At 38.4% G+C, this 21,659-nt stretch overlaps 2 protein-coding genes across 13 annotated transcripts; one reads left to right on the top strand and one right to left on the bottom strand.

The window, feature by feature from the left end:
• Window positions 1–5,561: 5,561 nt before the first annotated feature.
• On the bottom strand, window positions 5,562–12,754 carry CLP2 (CLP protease proteolytic subunit 2). Of its 12 annotated transcripts, none has more exons than XM_088846202.1 (11): window positions 12,676–12,754; window positions 12,458–12,557; window positions 12,324–12,367; window positions 10,712–10,784; window positions 8,596–8,715; window positions 8,320–8,440; window positions 8,067–8,204; window positions 7,812–7,928; window positions 7,578–7,646; window positions 7,372–7,467; window positions 5,562–5,795 (listed from the first exon to the last, which is right to left on the bottom strand). In XM_088846202.1, exons 6-11 carry the CDS (start codon window positions 8,401–8,403, stop codon window positions 5,655–5,657), a joined length of 645 nt encoding a protein of 214 aa, XP_088702328.1. In that variant the 5' UTR covers window positions 8,404–8,440; window positions 8,596–8,715; window positions 10,712–10,784; window positions 12,324–12,367; window positions 12,458–12,557; window positions 12,676–12,754; the 3' UTR covers window positions 5,562–5,654. The 12 variants fall into 12 exon arrangements, with proteins under 12 accessions (XP_088702328.1, XP_088702327.1, XP_020527536.1 ...); XM_088846201.1 differs by having other exon boundaries at window positions 12,700–12,754; XM_020671877.2 differs by lacking the exon at window positions 8,596–8,715 and having other exon boundaries at window positions 12,621–12,754.
• Window positions 12,755–15,667: 2,913 nt separating this feature from the next.
• On the top strand, window positions 15,668–18,433 carry LOC18441533 (uncharacterized). Its single transcript, XM_006851764.4, has 2 exons — window positions 15,668–15,778; window positions 16,134–18,433. The coding sequence occupies exon 2, from the start codon at window positions 16,167–16,169 to the stop codon at window positions 18,117–18,119; it is 1,953 nt and encodes a 650-aa protein (XP_006851826.2). The 5' UTR covers window positions 15,668–15,778; window positions 16,134–16,166; the 3' UTR covers window positions 18,120–18,433.
• The last annotated feature ends 3,226 nt before the right edge of the window (window positions 18,434–21,659 follow it).

Raw genomic sequence — 21,659 nt, 5'->3', positions numbered from 1 at the left:
ATATCTCCTTGATCATGTCAGCCTCATCCAATTGCTTATTTTGAAGCATACACCGATTTATGAAGTGGCTGATCTTGACACCACAGTAGTAAGCAACTTGTGTTTGCTTTCCCTTGCTTTGGGGAGCTCTATCAATCTTCTTTTGTATATTCCATTCTTCAATATTGGTTCCTCATACCTTGTGCTTCTGCTTCTTTGCTGCTCCTTCCACATGATGGGTCCTAGTCAGACCTCTCTCTGACTTTTGGTCTTGGAGTTGAAGCTCCTCTATATTGAGGTGTGTCATAAGCTCTTTAAGGGTTTATTGTTTAGGTTTCTAGCATCAAAAAAGGTTGTTTCAACAAAAGATTGTTTCAACCCATAGACAACACATAGACTACCTTGGGGGTGGTCAGCAGGAACAAAACCATCTACTGCCATTGCGTGAAATTTTGCCCTACCGAAATTTTGCACTGCCAGAGCCTGATCAATATTCAAAGGGTTTGAAAATGTCCCTCTTCTCTAATACTTCGAAACTATTGGCTTTAGGATATTTCAAAGCCTAATTACAAAATTATTGACATGACAATCTTTACCGAGGCGGTAAGTACCATGGCAAAGATAACTGCAAGGAGAATTCACCCTCGTTTGGGCTATGATGAACACTTACTTTGCACAGATTTTAGGGGCCTCATGGGTACTTGGAGATGCATGTCCCAGGGATAGGCTTCTCCTGGAATTGGCATGTTGTTGGGATAGGGGTGTATATTGTTGGGATAGGCTTCCAGGCATGTCCTTGCCTGGAAGACGTGTTTCCCAAAAATTCCTTACTGCCACTCTTTTAATCTCTGTCCCTTCATTTAATTTTCAGATTTCGCAATAAACTTTCCATTTTCATTCCAATCTTCAATATTGTTTTTCTTTTTTAGAGAAGTTTACTGGTATTGAGTATAAGAAGTAAATATACAAAAAAATGACCCCTTGATAGGGTTGTATGTCACAAGAAGGTGAGGTAGATAACAAAAATTCTATACATTCTCATGGTGGAAAAGATCAAGACTAAAGCTATAAACAAAAAACTCAGAGAGACCCATTCCCAGGGGGTGTGCTGCTCCACCTTTGGCTAAAGCGTCCGCCACGAAGTTGGCTTCATGCCATATGTGGGTCCAGGAGACATGGATTTTGGCTAGTGATGTCGAAAATCTCGTCGAATAAGTGGGCTAGCCTCCAGGGGTGGTCGGCAGAGCCCAAGGCCCAAGAGATGATAGATTTGGAGTCACCCTCAATGGCAAGTTGGTTGCCCCATTCAGGTCTATAAGCCTGTAAGCATTCGAGTAAAGCACTGGCCTTGTTGTGCTGTTATCGGCCAAGCCAATGGATTTAGATATGGCAAAGCACCTGCCAATTGGATCAGAAATCCGAAGAGGAGTAGGCCTTGAACCTTTTGTGATTCTTGCTCCAAAAATCGACCATGGTGACACTTTTTTCTTTGTGCTGCCCTGATTAGCAGCTCTGTCTTCCGAAAATTTTGTGATTTCGTTCAATCCAAATGGACCACAGGGTGGCTGAAACCGAAGCCTTCCAGAGGATTGTCCCTTGTTTAGGCCAAGGGAGGAATTGAGAGAGGTTAAAGAGGCCGGGGACAGACTGTGGAGTGACCCAAACCCAGCCAGAAAGTTGAAGAAGTTGCCCCCAAATGAATTGTGCGACGGGGAAGTGGAGGAATAGATGCGCATTCGTCTCCTCAGCACATAAACACATGGGACATCGAATAGGGAGTGGTACACCAGGCCTTAGCAGCTGATCCACTGTGAGCACCCTTTGATAGATGGTAAGCCAGTTAAACACCTGCAATTTTCGTGGAACGAACGTGGACCATGCTTTGGCCGCAAGAGGGAAAGGCCAGGGGGGTTACGAGATGATGCTGAGACCATATAGCAAGAGGCCACAGAGAAACTGCCTGAAGAACTGGGTTTCCAGATGAGTCTATCTTCGCTTGTGAAAGGGAGATAAGTGGGTTGCAAAAGGGCATGGAGTTGGTGGAACGACCCTAATTCTTGGTCACTTAAAAAGCATCTGAAAATGGGTGTCCAAGCGCGAGGGTGGCTAGATTGGGGAAAGTAGTCAAGGACAGAAGCTTCTCTATTTGTAGCAAGGAGGAAAAGGTCGAGGAAAGAGTCCCTCGAGGGGTGTGACCTACCCAAAGGTCATTCCAAAAAAGAGTTCTATACCAGCTCTAGGGAGGATTTGATGCGTTGGCCTTGAAAAGTTCATAGCAGCAGTTAATGGAGCGCCAAAAACCAGAAAAGAGGCTATTAACTGTGAAAGTGGGCATCCATCTAGAAAAATTGATGCGATATTTTCAGGATAGGACATCTTGCCAAAGATGACCCTCTTGAGAGAAAAGGCGCCACCACCATTTGGATAAGAGAGCAGAATTGGAGCCTCTCAAACTCCGGATGCCCAGGCCACCCGAGCTTTTCGGCCTGCATACCTTCTCCCATGCAACTAAATGGTATTTGTTGGCCGAGCCTTCCCCGACCAAAGAAAATTCCTCATTAAGAAAATTCCTCATTAACTATTCTAGTCGGGCCGCAATCAAGGCCAGGATGTGGAAAACAGACATTTGGAAGATGGAGACGTTTAATAAGGTTGCCTTAATGAGCGTTATTCTCCCAAAGGAAGTGAGATAACGACCCTCCCAACCAGCAAAACGTCGGTCGAACTTGTCAATGATGTGTCCCCAAAGGTTTTTCTTCGGTTTTCCTAAGCAAAGGGGTAGGCCGAGATAGAAGGTCGGCAAAGATTCTACCCCGCACCCCCACAACTGTGCAAACTGTGTGGTGAGCTTCCAAAGCCACCCCCCATCATCTTGCTTTTGTTCAAATTCACTTTGAAACCTGTGGCTAGCTGGAATTCTTTGAGAGGATAAGAGTAGAGATTGGACTTGTGGTTCCGAGGCATCACCGAAAACCAAAGTGTCATCGGCATATTGGAGGTGGGAGATGGCGAGACTCCCGTTGCCAACTTTGAAGCCATCCAACATGCCATGGATGTAAATTCTTTCAAGGGACCGGCTGAAAACTTTGGCAGCTATAGCAAAGAGGAAAGGAGATAGGGGGTCTCCTTGGCAAAGACCTCTAGAGGATGAGAAAAAACCTTTGGCGAATCCATTGATCAAAATTGAGAATTGGGCACTTTGAAATACAATTCCTTATCCATGATCTCCATTTTTGACCAAAACCCATTCGCCTAAGAGTTTCATCCAAGACATCCCAATCCACATGGTCGTATGCTTTCTCCCAGTCAAGTTTGACAACCAACCCCGAGACCTTTGCAAGGTGGCGAGAATGGATACATTCATGAGCTATAAGAGCCCCATCAAGAATCTGCCAGTCTTTGACAAAAGCACTTTGGTTTTGAGAGATGACAAAACCCATCACCTCTCTCAATCAAGTAGCCAACACCTTGGATAGCACCTTGTAAGAGCTATTTAATGAGGCTGATGGGTCGGAAGTACTTGATTTACTCGGCCCCTTCAATTTTGGGAATGAGTGCAATGAAAGTTGCATTCATGGCCTTGTGCACGATGCCCCTCTCATGAACCTCACGGAAGAAAGCAATAAAATCAGGGCGCATGGTCTCCTAGAAGTGTTTGAACACGGCTATTGGGAAGCAATCTGGTCCCAAGGCTCTGTCTTGCCCTAAGTCTGTTATGGCCTTCACAATTTCTGCTTCAGAAAAGGGTCGTTCAAGCCAGAGGCTCTATCAAAGGTGATGGTTTGGAAGGACAGATAGGGCATCCTTGGACCTTCAATATTGTTTCTACTTTGATGAAATGCTTATTCATCATTTTCTTTTCTAATATCTACCACTAACAAGGAATGTAATTCCATACAAGTTTTGGCCCAAGCAAGAATAAAGTACCAAAAAAAAAAAAGGGGGGGGAGGCTAGAACTGAGAAATCTCAAGTTACTGCCACAAAAAATAGCGGGGAATTTCGAGTCCAAAAATCTTCTCAAGACTAATGCCACTCCTCAGGAATGATGCCGAATGACCATTGAGACAACTGAGAATCTTGTTTACAGTTGAGTGTCCAAGTTTCATAAGTTAACTGAGGTCAGAATGAGATTTTTGGGTCTCAGGAATCAAGATTGCCCAAAATTTAAGACATGAAGTTGCAACTGAGTGAAAATGATTGAGAAGCCAAACCCACTCTTAAACAACATCAATGAAATAGTGGTAAGCCAGAATTGCACTATGAACTATACTCTTCAGAATAGCAAACACAGGAAAAAAAACTTCATATTTTAAAACAAGGTGATTGCTCTTCAACTTAACCCAGAGCCAAAAGATGCTTCCATTGTCTTCAAAGCATTAGACACCCTTGATGTAGACTATTGTAATGCAATCATGTCTACGGCGAATATACAGCAAAGATAAAATTAGGCCGACAGAAGTACTCATCAAATAACTCATAAAGTTGACTCTTAAGAACCTTCTAAGGACAACAAAGCCCAAAAATTATCTGCCTTTTAGGTAAGACTGATAGGGTATCACTCAAGGATCTCAGAAAAGTAAATTTCTCGTAAAAAGGATAAAAAATCAATAAAAAAACTGCAAGTTGTCAATTAACATGACTCACAGGAGAAGTGTTTCGCCTCTTGATAAAAAATTTCGATACGGAAAAAAGTTGTTCTTTTTATGAAGGTTAGAATCACTTTTAATGTTCATTTCGTATAGCGACAATGGAGCAGCTGGGAGTGGTTGAAAAAGTCAGATCCATGTCACCAATATGTTGGCGCAAAGCATGAAGTCTGTTGGTGATAGGCATCATAAACACACCCAATAAACACAATTTTTCAGTGTACTTGGGCAAGACATTTGAACTTAACTTAAAAAACTACCCTAACTAATAAACATAGCAACTTTGATCAAATTACCCATCTATTCTGATCAAACACAGGATACCCCTCAATTCTTCAACGTTAGAACCCACACTCCTTAAACCCTGTTTAAGTTGGTTTGAAAACATCAATCAATCACCCTGTTTAAGTTGGTTTGAAAATATCAGTCAATCAAGCTTAATTACATTTGTTTCTTACTTTTCATGTTGCCGTTGACATTGATCTCACTATAACATCCCATTGATTTCTCTTCAAAAGTATCGTCTCTCCATGACCATCAGCTAGCGTAATCCCTAGAGTTTTAGATGCAAGCCACATCCCACCAACTAAATCCAAACCGTAAATTCAAATAAAGCAAACATCAGGGGTATCAGTTCAGACACCATTCATTAATATGCCCCCTGAACACAAGACATCAAACGATACTTCACAAAAGAAGCACCCTAAAACTCAACTAGGACCATCTTTGAAATATCAGCTTTTAAATTCCTCTTTCAAAGAATCAGGTGAAGTTCTTGAATTAAGTAAAAATGCTTAACCTTCTCCATGACCCATTGAAATTCTTGAATTAACTACAAATGTTTAACCTTCTCCAAGACCTTTTCCTTTTTGAAACTGGCCTTTTTCTTTACTTTCCAACACTGAACCAAATTGCTGCTCAATTTTCACACATCATTTTCAACCAAAATGTGATCTCTTCTTAATAGAAATGGGTAATGGACAAGTGATATAAGGAACATACTTTTACAGAGTCAAGTCAAAAGGATTTTATCCAAGGCCTGACCCAGCCTGCTCCTTGCGTGGTGCATCAGCCTTTACACGTGGCGGCCTCAATATGCGATCAATGAGACCATATTCCAGGGCTTCTTGAGAGGTAAAACGCTTCATCCGACTAAGATCTTTGTTAATCTGCATAATCCACATTCATATGAGAGAGAGAGAGAGAATGCTCAGAGCCTTAAAAACCAAATCTTTTTATAGGAATTCCAAAAGAAATCCACAAGCCTGTTTGTCATAATCAAAGAATACATTTGTAACTCTCAAATTTGAAGTAACTTGTTCGAAATTGATCATTTGACAATAAATAAATATATGTTTCTTATATATGGCATGTGAAATAAACTCTTAGTGTCATTTTGCAGAAGTGGAGTACTATAGACAGATACAGACCCATCAATTGAAATCAGTTGCAACTATCGCTGAATGCAACAATAAAACAAATTGAATTCAGCGGTGCATTTTCCCATTTAATTAGAGAGACCAAAAAGTAATAACAGAGATACATAGGGTCATCATGTACTGCTAGCTGTATGCAACAGATAGCTCATACATGTTGCATACAGCTCATACATGTACCCGAAAGGAAGAGAAGATCGATCAATCTATAACAATATAGTATCACAATTGCAACAATCAAGAACATGGTCCAATGACGAATGGGAAGATGGACAGTATTGAACTGGTCTCCAAACAAACTTGGTTGAATCTTTTCACCGACAAACCTGTACAGCATATCTCAAGTCATGTCATCGAAGTGGCCCTAGAATTTCATTCTTGACTATTTTATGCACTGTCCCAAATTCTGCTTTAAGACTTGAAATTTAATAAGCTGAATGTCTTAGAAGAAAAACTTCCTCAATGTGACAACCAGTAGCTGTCTTCCCTTGAGCTATCTTCAGCTGCTTGTCCTGGCCCCGTGCTTCGCTACCAGGTGGACTGTGTAGTCCCTTTGCCTATTTTCTCTCTCTCCCTCCATTTCTATTCTGTCTCTCCCCCCCCCCCCCCGCCCCCCACCACACACCCCCCTTCTCTTTCTCTCTAACTTTTTTCTCTTTTTGGCCCATTTCTCTCTATTCTCTCTGTTTCTATCTGTCAACTTCTCCCTATTTTCCTTTGTGATTTACTCCCTCTATTACTCTTTCTAGAATATACTTCACTGCTCTTTCTAGAATATACTTCACTGCTCTCTCTCTCTCTCTCTCACACACACACACACATATCTGTATTGTTTCTCTTTTCTGTTTTGTGAAGTTTCCCCTCCACGTTGTTCTGCTTATGCATTTGTTAGTCGTTAGTCAGTGATCCTAGAATAAAATCAGGCTTCCAAAAACTTCGAAACAACATGAAAATATGATAAATGATTTCAGCAAAGCACATACTAGATGTGTCGATCTTGAGATGGATGAAGTTAAAAATCTTAAGAAATCTGGTTATCTACATACTAGTTACTATTGTCCAATATGCAGTGGTAAAACAAAAAAGCGATCAGACAGCTATAATTTGATGATGAACTTCATGTTGTAATGGTTAATCAAAATAAATAAATAAATAATTCAACAACAATTCAAACAAGCAAAGGAAAACAGGAGGCAGGTGGCTGCATGGACCATTTTCTTGCAGAAATAAGATAAATATGGAGAATAATATGTTCAATATCATGTGGAAATAAATAGTCAGCAAGATGCAAAATTCAGTAGAACCATACTTTTTCAATAGGCTGTCCAGTTTTCAAAGATAACTCGTGAAACAAGTAATCTCTAATTCTCAATAGCTCATCAGCCTCATTCTTAATATCATCAGCCTGACAAAGCAATATTAAAGACAATCCATAAATTTACAATTTCCAGTGAATGATATACAATCTACTTAAAATAGGTAATGCCTAGAGAAAACAGCAATTTACTTCATTACCTGACCACGAGCTGCCCCAGCAGGGGACTGCAATGCCATCCTTGAAAGGGGCATGGCAAGACGGCTTCCCTTTATAAGACACAAACACAATAAATAATTATTAAAATCAAATTTAAAATTCATAGAGATTGATAAAGCAAAACGAAATTCATGACCCAAAAAAAGGGCATCCTACACAGAGAATTTGATGAATCACATGCAAGGAATTGTGCAAGGAATGTGCATGTGTCAAACCTTGTCTCCCGCTGCAAGAAGAAATGCTGCAAGGTTATAAGCATAGCCCACACACTGCGTTCCAATGGGGCTTTGCAAGCTTTGCATAGTGTCATAGATAGACATGCTTGGGGTAAGCTGCAAACGAATACTCTTAATACATCGAAAACAGCAAGGCACAATGTAAAGGACAAGTTTGATAAAAAGAACTCGATAAATATAGTGATACTTCAGATAAAGGGAAACAGTGAGCCAGAAAACAGAAGAATAACTCACATCACCACCTGGACCATTAATATACAAATACATCTTCTTGGAAGAATCCATGCTATCCAGGTAAAGCATTGTGGCCAGTATCTGATTGCTAAATTCCTCATCAATATGTTGCCCAATGAATATCACCCGCTCCCTATACTGCAAGTCAACAGTTCTATAAGTATCACATTTCATTAAATAAAGATGGGCAGCTCAAGGAGCTTCCCTGTTTGCATCTCATTCAAACAAGCTAGGAGAATTGTAGGCCACTTACAAGAGCATTCCATAGATCAACCCACTGCCAAGTTCCTTCACCAGGAGTTCTATAAGGCACTCTCGGTGTTCCAATGGGCATCATACTGACACGTGCACGGGTTGCTTTCTTGTTTGAGAGTCTGGAGAGAGAGAGAGAGTCGTTTACAAATGGAATATCAATTTGAATAAAAATACAAAAGTACATTAATAGCAAAGTAACAAGGCAGCATTTGAGTAGTATTTTTTCTCTCTTAAAGATCTTTTCTGGAAAATACACATGGAAGAAAAAAGTCACCACACAAAAACTCCACAGTGAACATAGGAATTATCTTTCCATCTGATCTTCCACAAATTTATATAGGAGCCTTGGGGGATGAAATAAGCTTCTTTGTGCCATGCCAACAAAGGAGAACAGCTGGACAAAATGCCAACAAAGGAGAACAGCTTGACAAGTTTGTCCACATTTATGTCTAGGAAATCACACAAATTATATTCAAATTGATGAAAAATTCTTATTGCAGATTCGACAGTCTTATAAAAAAATTGTGATACCAAGTGGCACATTGTCTTAAAAATTGTCCTTCAGGCCATTGTTACTCCAACACTCACAATGGAGGCTGGTGTCACGTATGGACATGTGTCCACACATGACGCACAACCCCCGACACTTGTTGACACTCAACAACACTCGGTATCCTATCAACACTGTAAATAGGGGGTGTCTTGCATTTTTGTACATAAAATGACTAAAGTTTTATGTGTTAAGAGCTTACTCTTATCATGCATTTTTGTACATAAAATACCTAAAGTTTTATGTGTTAAGAGCTGACTCTTATCATTCAAAAAGTGTGGTTCAATTCCCATGGTTTGCGACACTTTTGCCTCCTTTTTTTGTCCTCGATCCTCTTTTTCTTTTCTTTTTTGAATATGTTGACTGTTGTATTAAGTAATAAAGAGATTTACAACCATGAGCATATACAAAAATAGACAACCCAGGTTGTAGGTGCCCTGTACAAAAACCCATTTAGGGCCCAAAAAATGCTCTACACAAGATCAGTGAAAAGAAGATAACAAGAATGGGGACCACATGCTCAAAAAATTGCCAAGAATCCCCGTGGTGGAGCTAAATCTTGCTCCTTCCCTAGCTAGAGCGTCGGCAGCCGCATTGGCTTTTCCCCTGGGTATGCCTCCAAGTGATGCACGTATCCTGCATATCTATGAAATCTCATTGAAGATACGGTCGAGTCTCCAAAGGCAGGGTGCAGAGCTAGAAGCTCAAGCAATGAAATTTCTGGATTCACACTTGGCTACCAATTCCAAACTCCAGCTGGGATTGAATTTTCAAAGGCCCTCTAGGAGGGCAAGAGCCTCCGCAGCGGGACAATCCGTAAAACCAATAAGGAGGGAGAAAGAGAGAAGGACAGTGTCATTGATGTTTCTAAACATGCCCCCAATGCAGGATGGTCCTGGGTTGCGCAGAAAGCAACCGTCAAAGTTTAGCTTAGTTTGGCCACATTTGGGAGGTCTCCACATAGATACACGTGAGATCCTTATGGGTCTCAAGTTCAAAGTTCAAAAGGGCCTGCCAATTGTGATGGAAATCAGTATAGGAGAAATCTCTTAAAAGCTTGTGATTTTTGGGACAAGAGGAGATGAGGGTTCTGACTCTGTTAATCAATGTAGGGATTGTGGCTCTCTCCACCCTGAAATTATGTTGTTCCGTTCGAGCCAAATATCCCAATGTGGCGACTATTGAAGCCTTCCAAAGGAAATAGCCTGACCTAGGCTACAGGGTGCTGAAGGGGGGTCACCCGGGACCAATTGAACAGACGGAGTAGGTCGCTCCATAGGGCTGAAGCAATGTCACAGTGCTTGGAAGAGATGTTTGTTGGTTTCTTCAGTTTCGAAACACATGGCACATTTATTGGCTAATGGGAGGCCCATTCTCTAGAGTTGATCGACGGTTAAGGCTCTTTCATAAAGGGCAATCCAGCAAACGACTTGAATCTTGGGTGGAATGAAGAAGAGCCAAGCTTTAGCGAAGCAGGAAGGGTAGGTGGCGGCATGATCATTAGATAGAAGAAGGCCACAGAAAATAGGACCACATAATAATGCTTCCATGGGAGTCAAAGCCTTCTCCAACTTTCCCGACAACATGGTGTCCACCATGTCACTATCACTAGCTGAATGTAATAAAAGGGAAGATCAAATTATATGTATAATCATGATATTCCAGTTTTTGGTTTTTTTTTTTTTATTGATCGATTCTCGCCTGGAAGAATCAGTCAAATGTTCAATCTGGATCAGGTTCCCAGATGGCCGGTTCATTCAGCCGATCCGGGTTTTAAAACACTGGCAACAACAATACATCAGCTGGCAATCATTTTAATCATCGAACATGATTGGAGTACCTTGAATTGAGGCTCTGCTGAACTCTCTCATGAAATTCAACAGCCAAGGTGGATTTTCTAACAAAAAGAGGTCCTGCACAAACTAGCAGCATTTAGCACTTTCAAGATTGCTTTAAATAACAATTACCCAAATATGTATGTTCACAGTAATTGCGAAACAACACAAGAAAATAAATATCATAGTCCATCAATAAATGATTTGTTGCAAACTGTTATTGCATAAAGTTGCTTTGATTGCTTTGTTGGGAGGGGATCGCTACTAGTAGTCATTAGTCTTAGAGTGGGAACAGATTAGGAAGTTGGCTAAGTGATTGTAGGAAGTAGCAGTCCTTATTAGTTGCCATCAATTCATTTGTAAATTGGCCTGATATCAATGTTGTGACATGGATGGTTGAGCTTTGTCGACCATATATTGGTCATCCGGCCTCGGATTGGCCTGATTTTTTACAGGTAACCTCGGTGCGATTTGGATTAAAAATTGAAAGGTCATATTACCATTTTGGGCTAGTTTGACAAGAGTTTGACCGTGCCTCCATCTGGCCGGCTGATTGCTGATTTGGACATGATTGGGCTGATATCTTTATCTTTTGTGGCAAGGAGCTTTCTTTTATCATGTTAAGGGGATTTTCGTCTTAGGATTTATTCAGAGGCCGGTTTTTACCATTGTAGCTATTTTCGATGGTCCCTGCAGTATACCTGTAGTTATTGTGATGGGAATTTATTTGGCTAGACATCACGACTTTTTTAGTCCGGATTTTTTAAATTTGAGACAAAATACCCCAAAACAGGATGTCCCCCCTCTCAAAAGGAACTTTTCTAATGACTAATAAACTTTCACCCTTGGAGTCCCTTCTGTTATTGTATCACGATCCCATGAAAATGGTTAACTTTATGATACAGAACCATACACTAATTAGATCACAGCAGTTGATGAAGAGGAACTACCTTGATCAATACATTTTTTTTGACATTTGATCACCATGTCTTACTTGAAACTTGGAAGCATAATCCATTGAAACATCCACCAAGAAAGTAATCTTAACTGGACATGCATATATAAAAAGTCCTAAAATTGCAGCCAAGCATCCAAAAGTAATCCCTGTCCATTATTTTATTCTTTGTACAAGGAGTTTGCTTTTAAACCTTTCTTATTCCATTATGAGGTAGAAATTTGCTCCGTGCTAATTCATTCTATGCAAAAAAGCAATAAAATGCAGTATTAATAGCGTGAAATTCACTATCGAGCGATAACAAGAAAATGCTGCCTGGTTCCTTTGAAATGATAGATATTTCCCTGTCAAAAAGGGATTCAATTCCTAACAAGCGTGATGAAAAATTCTGGTAACATATAATGTAATTAAGAATGGATTCATGTTGATAGAAACACAGAGCTCAAAAATTCAATAAACATGAGAAACATTATGATCGAGTTTCATCCCCATCTAATTAATAGAAAAGACTGAATGAATGCATGAATGAATAAAAAACAACGTATAAAGAAAATGAACAAAGACTGTAAGACCGAAAAAAAAAAAAAGAAAAATCTCATTATCTTCATATCAAATACAGTAAATAAAGAACAATCACAAAAATAATGCCTACAAAAGCGTACCTGATGATTGGTACCTTAATCCAACAAACACCTTGCTGCTACAACTGGGAAGTAATCAAACTATTAGGGTTTTTCAATTAGCATGCAATTGAGAACAAATTGCCACAAAAACCCAGAAACATAAGATAACAAACCTTAGAGAAGGTTGAGATTCACTGGTAAGAGGATACAGACAAGGCGAACCAGTAGATTGGAAAGCAACAGTCATCTTTTCCAGGCGGCAAGAAATGGAACCTGCTCAAAGCTCCAAATCAGTGAGAGAGAGAGAGAGAGAGAGAGAGAGAGAGAGAGAGAGACCTAGGGAGAGAGAGCATCCAAGAATACTCGAGAGAGAGAAACAAACGATGCATACAAAAAAGTTTACTCGGGAACTCACTTCCAGTCCTTAGGATAAGATTACGGACATGGTTTCTGTGAATCCATGTAGAAACGAGTCCCCTCTTAAAAATCTACGTTTTAGATGGAATTTTGGACCTATTTTTTTTAAGGACATTAAATAGATTTTAAATTTAAAATATACTAATTTATGAAGAAAAAATTAAAAAATAAAAATAAATAAAAATACTAAGTTATGAATATCTTGGTGGACACAAATGTAGAAATGTCCCCTGACGCATGGAACAATTTTTCAAAGATAAAAAGGGTTGGGCATTTTGTATCAGGTGAATTTGATTAAAAGAATAATGATCAAAATTTACCCCTCTCATTCGATTAAAATGATAAATATCTATATTGTATAAAATTCAATAATTAAAATGAGCGCACTTTCAATATCTTGAGTCAATAATCCAATAAAATAGAGAGATTGATGAATATGTTGCTCATATAATTAGATATGGGTGGGCGAAGTGGAGATGTGCAACCATAATTTTTATGTGATCGTTACATGCCAATTAAGCTAAAGGGTAAGTTTTTTAGGACAGCTATAAGACCAGCTTCGCTATATGGGAATGAATGTTGGATACTAACAAATAATACACCCAAATAATGAGTATAGCGGAGACGAGGATGTTAATAATGGATGAGTGGCAAGACAATAAATGATAGAATTTGGAATGAATATATTCGAAAAATTTTAAATATAGCACCAATAAGCGATACGATGAGAGATAATAGACTTAAGTGGGCTGGTCATGTGTGGTGCATACCCAAAATAGCATTCGTTAAGAAGTGTTAGTTAATTAAAGTGAAATGTTCAAAAAGGGCAAGGGATAAGCCTCAAAAGACATGGTTGGAAGCAGTAAATAAAAATATGGGGACTTATAGTCTCACTATGGATATGATTATTAATATAGCAAAATGACAAACCAAGATTCGTGTAGCGGACTCTAATTAGTTGAAAAAAAGCTTTGACGACAATGATGATAGAATAAAATTCAATACAATTTCGATTATGAGAAAACCTCATTCAAAGTTTATAAGAGAGTGAAAGAAAGGGTATCCCCATTCAAAAAAAGGAAAATGGTTTGATAGGGCGGCAGCCTTATTAAAATATAACTTCATAACTCATAAAAAATTGCAAGTCAAGCGTTGGAAAACCTTTACGTTGATGGTCTCGACTTTAACATTACGGTTGTGAAAAATATAATCAGGATTTCAAGCTTTAAAAATAGCACAGATTGTAACAAATTATCTAGACCATTCATTTTGCTTTAAAAATAAGTGTTTACATATCCACAAGATGTGTACCATGTTTTAACTTTCAAATCTTATTGTTGGTGTTGGAAATTGATTTTAAAGCCATTATAGAGATTTTCGTCACCAAAAGTACTTTTTGGATGAAAATTTGAGGTGAGGCAAAAAAAAAAAAGGATAAATTTTATATAAGTGAAAGGCTCTAAACAATCAAATTAATACGCACCTCAAAAATTTCACTAGAAGAGGTTGATCATCTCGACCTCAAGATGCATGGACATGAGAAAAAAAAATAGATTTAACGTTTTGGAAATAGTGCATCTTGTAATACATTTTTTGATCGTCAATTTTCAAGATTTTCATAGATCTGATTTATCTACTTTATTTTGTAAGCTTTAAATTTTATAATTAGATATGAAAATATATTTGAAGGTCATCACAAAGATTTTAAGTATTGAAACCACATTTCTCGAACTATTTGAAGGTGCGATTTACTTTGATTGTTTAGAGCCTCGGTTCTATACAAACCGCACCCAAACAAAATTAGATGAAGATTCTAAAAAGCCTACGCTTTATAAAAACCAAATACAACCTTATCTCAAATCCTCATATGGAAAGCACTTCCAGCAACAAATATTTCCATGGTGACTCTAAAATCAATTTCTAATACTAACAATAAAATCTGAAACGAAAAAAATTGTATAGATCTTGCGGATCTATGAGCACTAATTTTTAGGGTGAAATAGATGGTTTATACAATTTTTTAAAATATACATCATTTTTAAAGCTTGAAATCCTAATTCATTTTCACAAACATAATGTTCGAGATGATCCATGTAAAGGTTTTCCAATGCTTAAATTGCAATTTCTGATGAGTTATGAGGTGAGACTTTACTTATTTTGAAGGGTGCGGTTTGTATAGAGTCGAGGCTCAAAACAATCAAATTAGAGTCCACCTTCAAATAGTGTCGAGAATAGTGGTTTTAATGCTGAAAATATGTGTGATAACCTTAAAATATATTTTTATCTTTAATTATAAAATATAAAGCTTAAAAAATAGTGTAAATCAAGCATATATGTGAAAACTTGAAAATCTTGAAAATTGACGGTCCAAAAATGCATTACAAGCTGCTTATTTCTAAAACTTGAAATCCATTTTTTTTTATGTCCATGCATCTTGATACTGAGATGATCAATTTGAGGATATTTGGGCATCAAAACAACATCTTCTAGTGAAATTTTTTAGGTGGGCTCTAATTTAATTGTTTAGAGCCTCAACCCTATATAAACGTTTTTTACCCTATCAAATCATTTTCCAAAAAATATTGTCTATTTCGTGAATGTATAGGATATTTTACGTCTTAATTTATGGTGTTATAATGTGCATGGAATATTGGTAAATGACAATGAATAATTGTTTCATGTGGGCTAGAATGCATTTCTACAATATGTGGTCCAAAGGTATAAAGCTTCCATATTAACACATGGATGCCAATAGATGGTCCATCTAAAAACAATTGCAACTAATGGTCCAAATGTTTTCTTGATATAATTATTATTTATAGTTTTCAATTTTTTTTCTCATATTCATAATCTCTATGTTAAAGAATATATATTCTCTAAAAATTAGGACCAAATTATATTTAAAAAATATGTTTATTGCCAACCTCGCAGTTCTACAATATGCGGGTTTGGTGGCGTATGCAGACGTTATTTCTTGATTTGGGCCCTTTTAATTTCTCTCTTTCTATCTCTTAAAATTTGACGTGCTTTCTGCTTCCACTCTCTCTAGACGCTCGCCTCGACCTGCATCTTTTTAGGTGAGCTTCCTCTTCCATGATGAATATCTAAAATGCTATTGTATTGGGTTCTTTTTCATTTTCCATGTTCTATTTGTCTTCTTCTTCTACTTCTTATTCTTCTTTTTCTTTAGATTCTGGTGTTTGGAGTTTCAGTGTTTAAAAAGGGGCTTCTTATTTTTCCTTTGTTCTTTTGCTGTTAATGGTGTTTCGATGACGTATTAATACAATGGTTTAGGTGATTTTCCTGAAGGTTTGGAGTTTAAATTTTTGGGTTCACTTTTTCCTTTTTGATTTGAGGTGGCATCAAAGCTTTTTGAGCTAATGAACTGATATTGACTGGCAATTTTTCTGGCAATTTTTCCTTTCTTATCAGTGTTCAAATCCATTTGCATCCTCTCTCTCTCAAATGGCAAATCTCGACTTGCTTCTGTTCAAACCCAAAACGTGCCTTTCTTCAAACACATGGTGTGGCCTAAGAAGAATAACTCTGACAGACTCCAACACCAGAACCCCAAATCCTCTCTCTCGAAATCATCTTCTTTCTCTCATTCCCTCCTCTCTCGACTCTCGGAGACAATCCAAAGCTCCGTCTATAACCTGCACATACAAAACCCAACTTTGCAACTGTAGCCCAATCCCATTTCCTTCTCACTCCACAGGCCTCACCGTCTGTTTCTCCCTCCAAGCCCCCACAAAACCATTACTGAAAAACTTGCAGAGAAATCTTCAAGTTTCAGCTGGTCGAAGCAAGAAGAAACCTGGTGGTCCATCAACTGGTCGTATAGAGGGAAATGCAGAGGTCCGAAGAGAAGCAAGAAAAGCATCAAGAAGAAGAGCAAGGAGAACGGTTGATAAACTCTTCTTTAGAAAGAAGAATAGCTCTGGTAAAAACTCGGCTGATGATTTCACTGAGGAAGAGCTCGAGATGATAGGCTTGGGCTATGATAGGATGGTTCGCTTCATGGACAAAGATGACCCCAATTTGCGCCACCCTTATGACTGGTACAAATATGGAGAATTTGGGCCCTTTTCATGGCGAGGCGTAGTGATTGGAGAACCAATTCGAGGTAGATTCTCTGATGAGAGAGTGAGCATGTTTGGCTCTGTAAAAGACCATGAAGAGTGGGAGAAGATTGAACAGTTTGACATGGCTACAGAATATTCGAGGCGCCTTGGCACCATGAATAAAGAAGTTGGGTTCAAATATTTTTGGGTTTTTGTTAGACATCCAAGATGGAAATTGGAAGAGCTTCCATGGAAACAATGGACTCTGGTTTGTGAAGTGGTGGTTGAATCAGGGGAGAAGAAGCTTGATAAATGGAAGCTTATGGGGAGGTTTGGGAACACTGTTAGAGCCTTGATCACGAAATGCGCAGCTTGGATGAGGCCCGATATAATCTATGTTAAGAGGCCTGTGTACCAGTGTAGATTTGAGCCTCAAGAAGATTTCTTTAAGTGTTTGTGGCCTCTTCTAGACCCTGAGTCTGAGAAGGAATACTTATTTGAGGCCAAAGTTGGAGAGGGAAAGACTGAGATTTGTACTTATTTTGGGGGCCTTTGCAAAATAGTGAGAGCAAATCCAAAGGCTTTTGTTGATGATGTTGTGAAAGCTTATGAGAAGCTTACTGATGAAAGGAAATCAGATTGTTGGGACTTCTTGCTTTCAAACCATCCCGTGCCTCTTCTTCATCCTTATACACGCGAATGGAAGGCCAAGCTCAAAGCCATGGGAACCGGTTACTATGATGAAGATCAGATTTCTAGTGATGAAGATGAAGTGAGGGAAACCAGGAATTGGGGTGAGTATGAAGAAGAGGATGAAGAAGATGAAGAGGGAGAAACAAGGAATTGGAGCGATTATGATGAAGAGGACGACAAAGATGAAGAGGGAGAGACAAGGAATTGGGGTGACCATGAAGATGACGAGGATGAAGACAAAGTGGTCGAAGGAGATGTGGAATTGGGGATCAGAGAAGAAGAAGCTAGGACCGAGGAGATCGAGAGGTATTGGGAGGAAGAGTTTGAGAAGGCGGTGAGGAGCTCGGAAGCCATGGAGAACCTCGTTAGGAGGAGTGTTGAGGCTTCTACTGAGCTTTACAAGAGGCAATTGAGAGCTAGGAATCAGATGAAGAAGGAAACAGAGGAGCTTGGTCAAGAAGAAGAGAGGATTAGACCCAAGCCTAGTAGAGAGGAGTGGGAGCATATAGGGTATGATACTAGGAGGATAAGGAAGAGGAAGATACCACCTGAGCTGTTTCTTAGAGCTGCAGTGAGGCCATTTACTTACAGGAATTTGTTGAAAGAGATTGTTTTGATGAGGCACGCCATTGTAGAGCAGAGAATGGAGGGCAAGATTTGATTAATCAGAGCTTTCAGCTTGGGGAAACAGATCTGGAACTTTGAGATTTCATGAGGCATCTTTGTTTGCTTTGCTTAAGGGGCAAGTGAAATTATCAAAGCTTACATCTTTGATCCAGTGTCGGTTTAAGTTGGAAGAGTTGCAGAAAGGCAACCTACAAGAAAGATTTGCAGAATGACAAGATTACTAGAAGTTAAATCGTCCTGTTTCTATGCCTTGACTTCATTTGATCGTTCAAACTATTAACCTTTTATATCACAACTCACTGAGGTTTGAAATCTCAGTTATAAAAGATTGAAGAGGTTTGCTGGGAAGCATTGTGGAGAAAGTTTATTGTGTTTTGCATTACACAGAGCATTAAACATGCATTAGAATGATGGGGAGGTTGGTGTTTGTAAGCATAATATGGGTCATTAACTTCTGTTAGTAATTAAAAACTCGCTGGTCTGACTCGGGAATTGCCCGTGATGGACTTGACCGGGACCCTGGCAATTCGAGAGGCCTAAAAGCAGGTCAATGACTCGATTGTAGACCCACTATGTTATTTTCGATGAAAATTGGCATAGTCAGACTCAGACCGAAGGCTTTTCCCTTGACTCAAAAAGGATACTGTGAAGGATCTGGGCTTGGGGACCATGGCCCGTTGGCCCCTAAGTGCAACCTTTCAAATACTGATTTATGTAGCTATTCCTTCGTTACATTTATTACATTGAGGAAATTTTGGTTAAGGATAATTTATTTCACATCCAAGTGACCAACGAAGCATCTGGGCAAATCTGATTGTTGGATTTCTGAGGTTCGAACACAGTTACAGTTTCAAATTCCAAAATTTCAAGCTTTGGGAAGCCAGAAAAAATAAAAGCTACAAAAAGAAAATGAATGGGAAATGTTTCTGATCACCCAAATTTAGTATAAATTCAGAGATCAGTACTCGAGTCTGACAACCTATGTCTGAACCTTGCAAACAAGGATATCAGTCATTCGATGTGATTCAATTCCTCTAAACATTGTCTCTGCCATGTGAATGTATGCATGTCAATGTGCATCAACACGTTCATATACACTTATACACATGCTTTTATGTATGTGTGCGTGCATATAAGAGTGCATCCTGTTATGACCAAATTGATTGAGCTTTTCTTTCGAAGCATCTTGATGCCTTGTAGGGCTGCTTGACAGGGGCTGGGTCTGGGCTCACACTGCAGACCCAACGACCCAGTGAGTCGGGTCTGGGTCCAGTTGACTAGAACCTAGGGGGGTCCAGTCTGGACCCCTTCCCAAGTCATCCAACCTGACTAGAGATATAGTATATGTAACCTTTAGTATATTTAGTACGTGATACAATGGTGCAACATAGTTTTCGCCATGGATCCAACCCAAGTCGTTAATTCTCAACATGGATCCAACTGAACCCGATGACCAGCTGAGTCCTGATTCGCCCGCCCATTATATCCCTAATCCAGTTCCATGAGCTTCACTCTTGGTAGTTGGCTTCTTGACCCCAACCAACTCTTATCTAGTCCTCTCCAACTGCTCTTCTGGCCCCCCTCTCTCTCACACACATATTACAGACCACTAAGGCCAATGTGAAGCCAGCAATGTCACAACTCCGCCCTTTCAATTTGAGAAAATCATATGCAAATATCAATACAGGATTGTGCGAGTAACTTTGATACCATAACTCAAGGAGCTCCGTCTTTGAACCTATGATAGGAAAAGTAGATCAGAGAATCACGCAGAAACAAAGGGGCGAAAAAAACCTTGAGTTTTATTTGATCTGACGAGCTCCTTTGCAGCTAAGGTATTTCAAACCCTGTGGTCATTGGGTAAAAGAGAAACAAATAAAACGGATAAAAGTTTATATAGAGCTGAGGCTCTAAACAATCAAATTAAAGCCCACATCAAAAATTTCACTAAAAGAGGTTGTTTTGATACCCAAATATCCTCAAATTGATCATCTCGATATCAAGATGTATGAACATGCGAAACAAAATAGATATGAAGTTTTGGAAATAATACATTTTGTAACACATTTTTTGGACCGTCAATTTTTAGGATTTGAAGTTTCCACATATATGCTTAATCGACACTATTTTTGAAGATTTAAATTTTATAATGAAAGATGAAAATATATTTTAAGACTATCACAAAGATTTTCATTTCTCAATACTATTTGAAGGTTTGCTTTACTTTGACTGTTTAAAACCTTAGCTTTGTACAAACTGCACCCAAATAAAAAAAATGAAGTATATAATGAGGTTATTTACTTTTGGTACAAAGTGGTCGCAATTAATCTTGACCTTTGGATGTGAAATTGGTAGGTGCATTTATTTCTTTTGACTAAACTCAAAGTTCAAAAGAAATTTTGACGCACCGATCCAATAAAAAATAGATAGTTGGGACATGACAACGACATTGTAAATCATGTACATTAATTGTGGACATGACAATGTACATGAATCGATAAGTTTGGGAACGCATTCGTTCCACGACTCTAGGTTGCAATGCTTATGCAACTTATTGAAAATTTTCATATTGCATTGAGTAGGGCGGAGAATTTACCTTATCTAGATTTTGGTATGGACACTTAGATCCAAGATTTGAATTTGATTGATCAGATTTGGATCTGATTGATCAGATTTGGATCCCAAATTTGGATTTGAATAGTATTCGGATCAGATTAAATACAAGTGGATCCGATCCGAATCCAACCGAATTATTAAAATACCATATATTATTTTATATAAGTAAACCTTATAATAGTTGGACAACTATAATGAATAGTAAGTAATATAGGCCGAATTTCAACCGTCTGATCTTCGTCGAATGGTTCAAAACACATATCACTATTTTAATTTTATTTTTTTTCATAAATATGTTTAAGATGAAATTTTGAATGTATATACCTAACACTATTGCGCACCATATAAAAATATAACAAAATTATTTTTAATAATTTAAAATGACCAAATAACCCCCATCATTTTTCAAAGGTATTTCGATCATTTTATATTTTGAGAAATATTTTTTAATCGTGCGTCCTGGTTTTTAGTACACACATCTAAAATTTCATTATGATCATATTTCTTCAAAAAATATTAAAATTCATTTAATGATATGCATTCTGAATCACATGATGAAGATTTGACGGCTAAAATTCCTCCTATATTACTATTTATTATAGCTATCCAGTTATTGTTAGTTTTTTCCATTATATATATACATATAATATTTTGTGGAAGATATTACAAAACGCCTATAGGTGAAAATGAACAGTGATTTTGCCTACCCTCATTACCGTTCAAAGTTCATCGCATGATCACGAATGTCTGATAGTGTTTCATTTTTTTTTTTTTTTTTTACAAATCGGAATGACCTGAAATTTAGAGCATGTGTTCTTAAAAAAATAAGTGAATCTACGAAACATATCAAAAAAATATTCTACATGAAAAAATTGACCAAAATACCCCCCAAAAGTTTTAGGAGTATTTTTGTCAATTTTTTTTTGCGAATTATTATTTTTATATGTTTATTAGGTGC

This window comes from Amborella trichopoda, chromosome 9 (assembly GCF_054954075.1).
Source record: "Amborella trichopoda isolate Santa Cruz 75 chromosome 9, AtrichopodaSantaCruz75HAP2 v2.0, whole genome shotgun sequence".
NCBI classification, from domain to species: domain Eukaryota; kingdom Viridiplantae; phylum Streptophyta; class Magnoliopsida; order Amborellales; family Amborellaceae; genus Amborella; species Amborella trichopoda.
The sequence above is the reverse complement of the archived record's forward strand: the minus strand, read 5'-3'. Positions and strand labels throughout refer to the sequence as shown.

Excerpts from the sequence above, each read along its gene's own strand:
- LOC18441533 (XM_006851764.4), top strand. The coding sequence starts at position 16,167 with ATGGCAAATCTCGACTTGCTTCTGTTCAAACCCAAAACGTGCCTTTCT.
- CLP2 (XM_020671877.2), bottom strand. The coding sequence starts at position 12,531 with ATGACTGTTGCTTTCCAATCTACTGGTTCGCCTTGTCTGTATCCTCTT. Across the intron at positions 12,368-12,457 it reads GAATCTCAACCTTCTCTAAG|TTGTAGCAGCAAGGTGTTTG; the intron begins GTTTGTTATCTT and ends ATTACTTCCCAG. Across the intron at positions 8,441-10,711 it reads CAGCAGAGCCTCAATTCAAG|ACTCTCAAACAAGAAAGCAA; the intron begins GTACTCCAATCA and ends CTCTCTCTCCAG.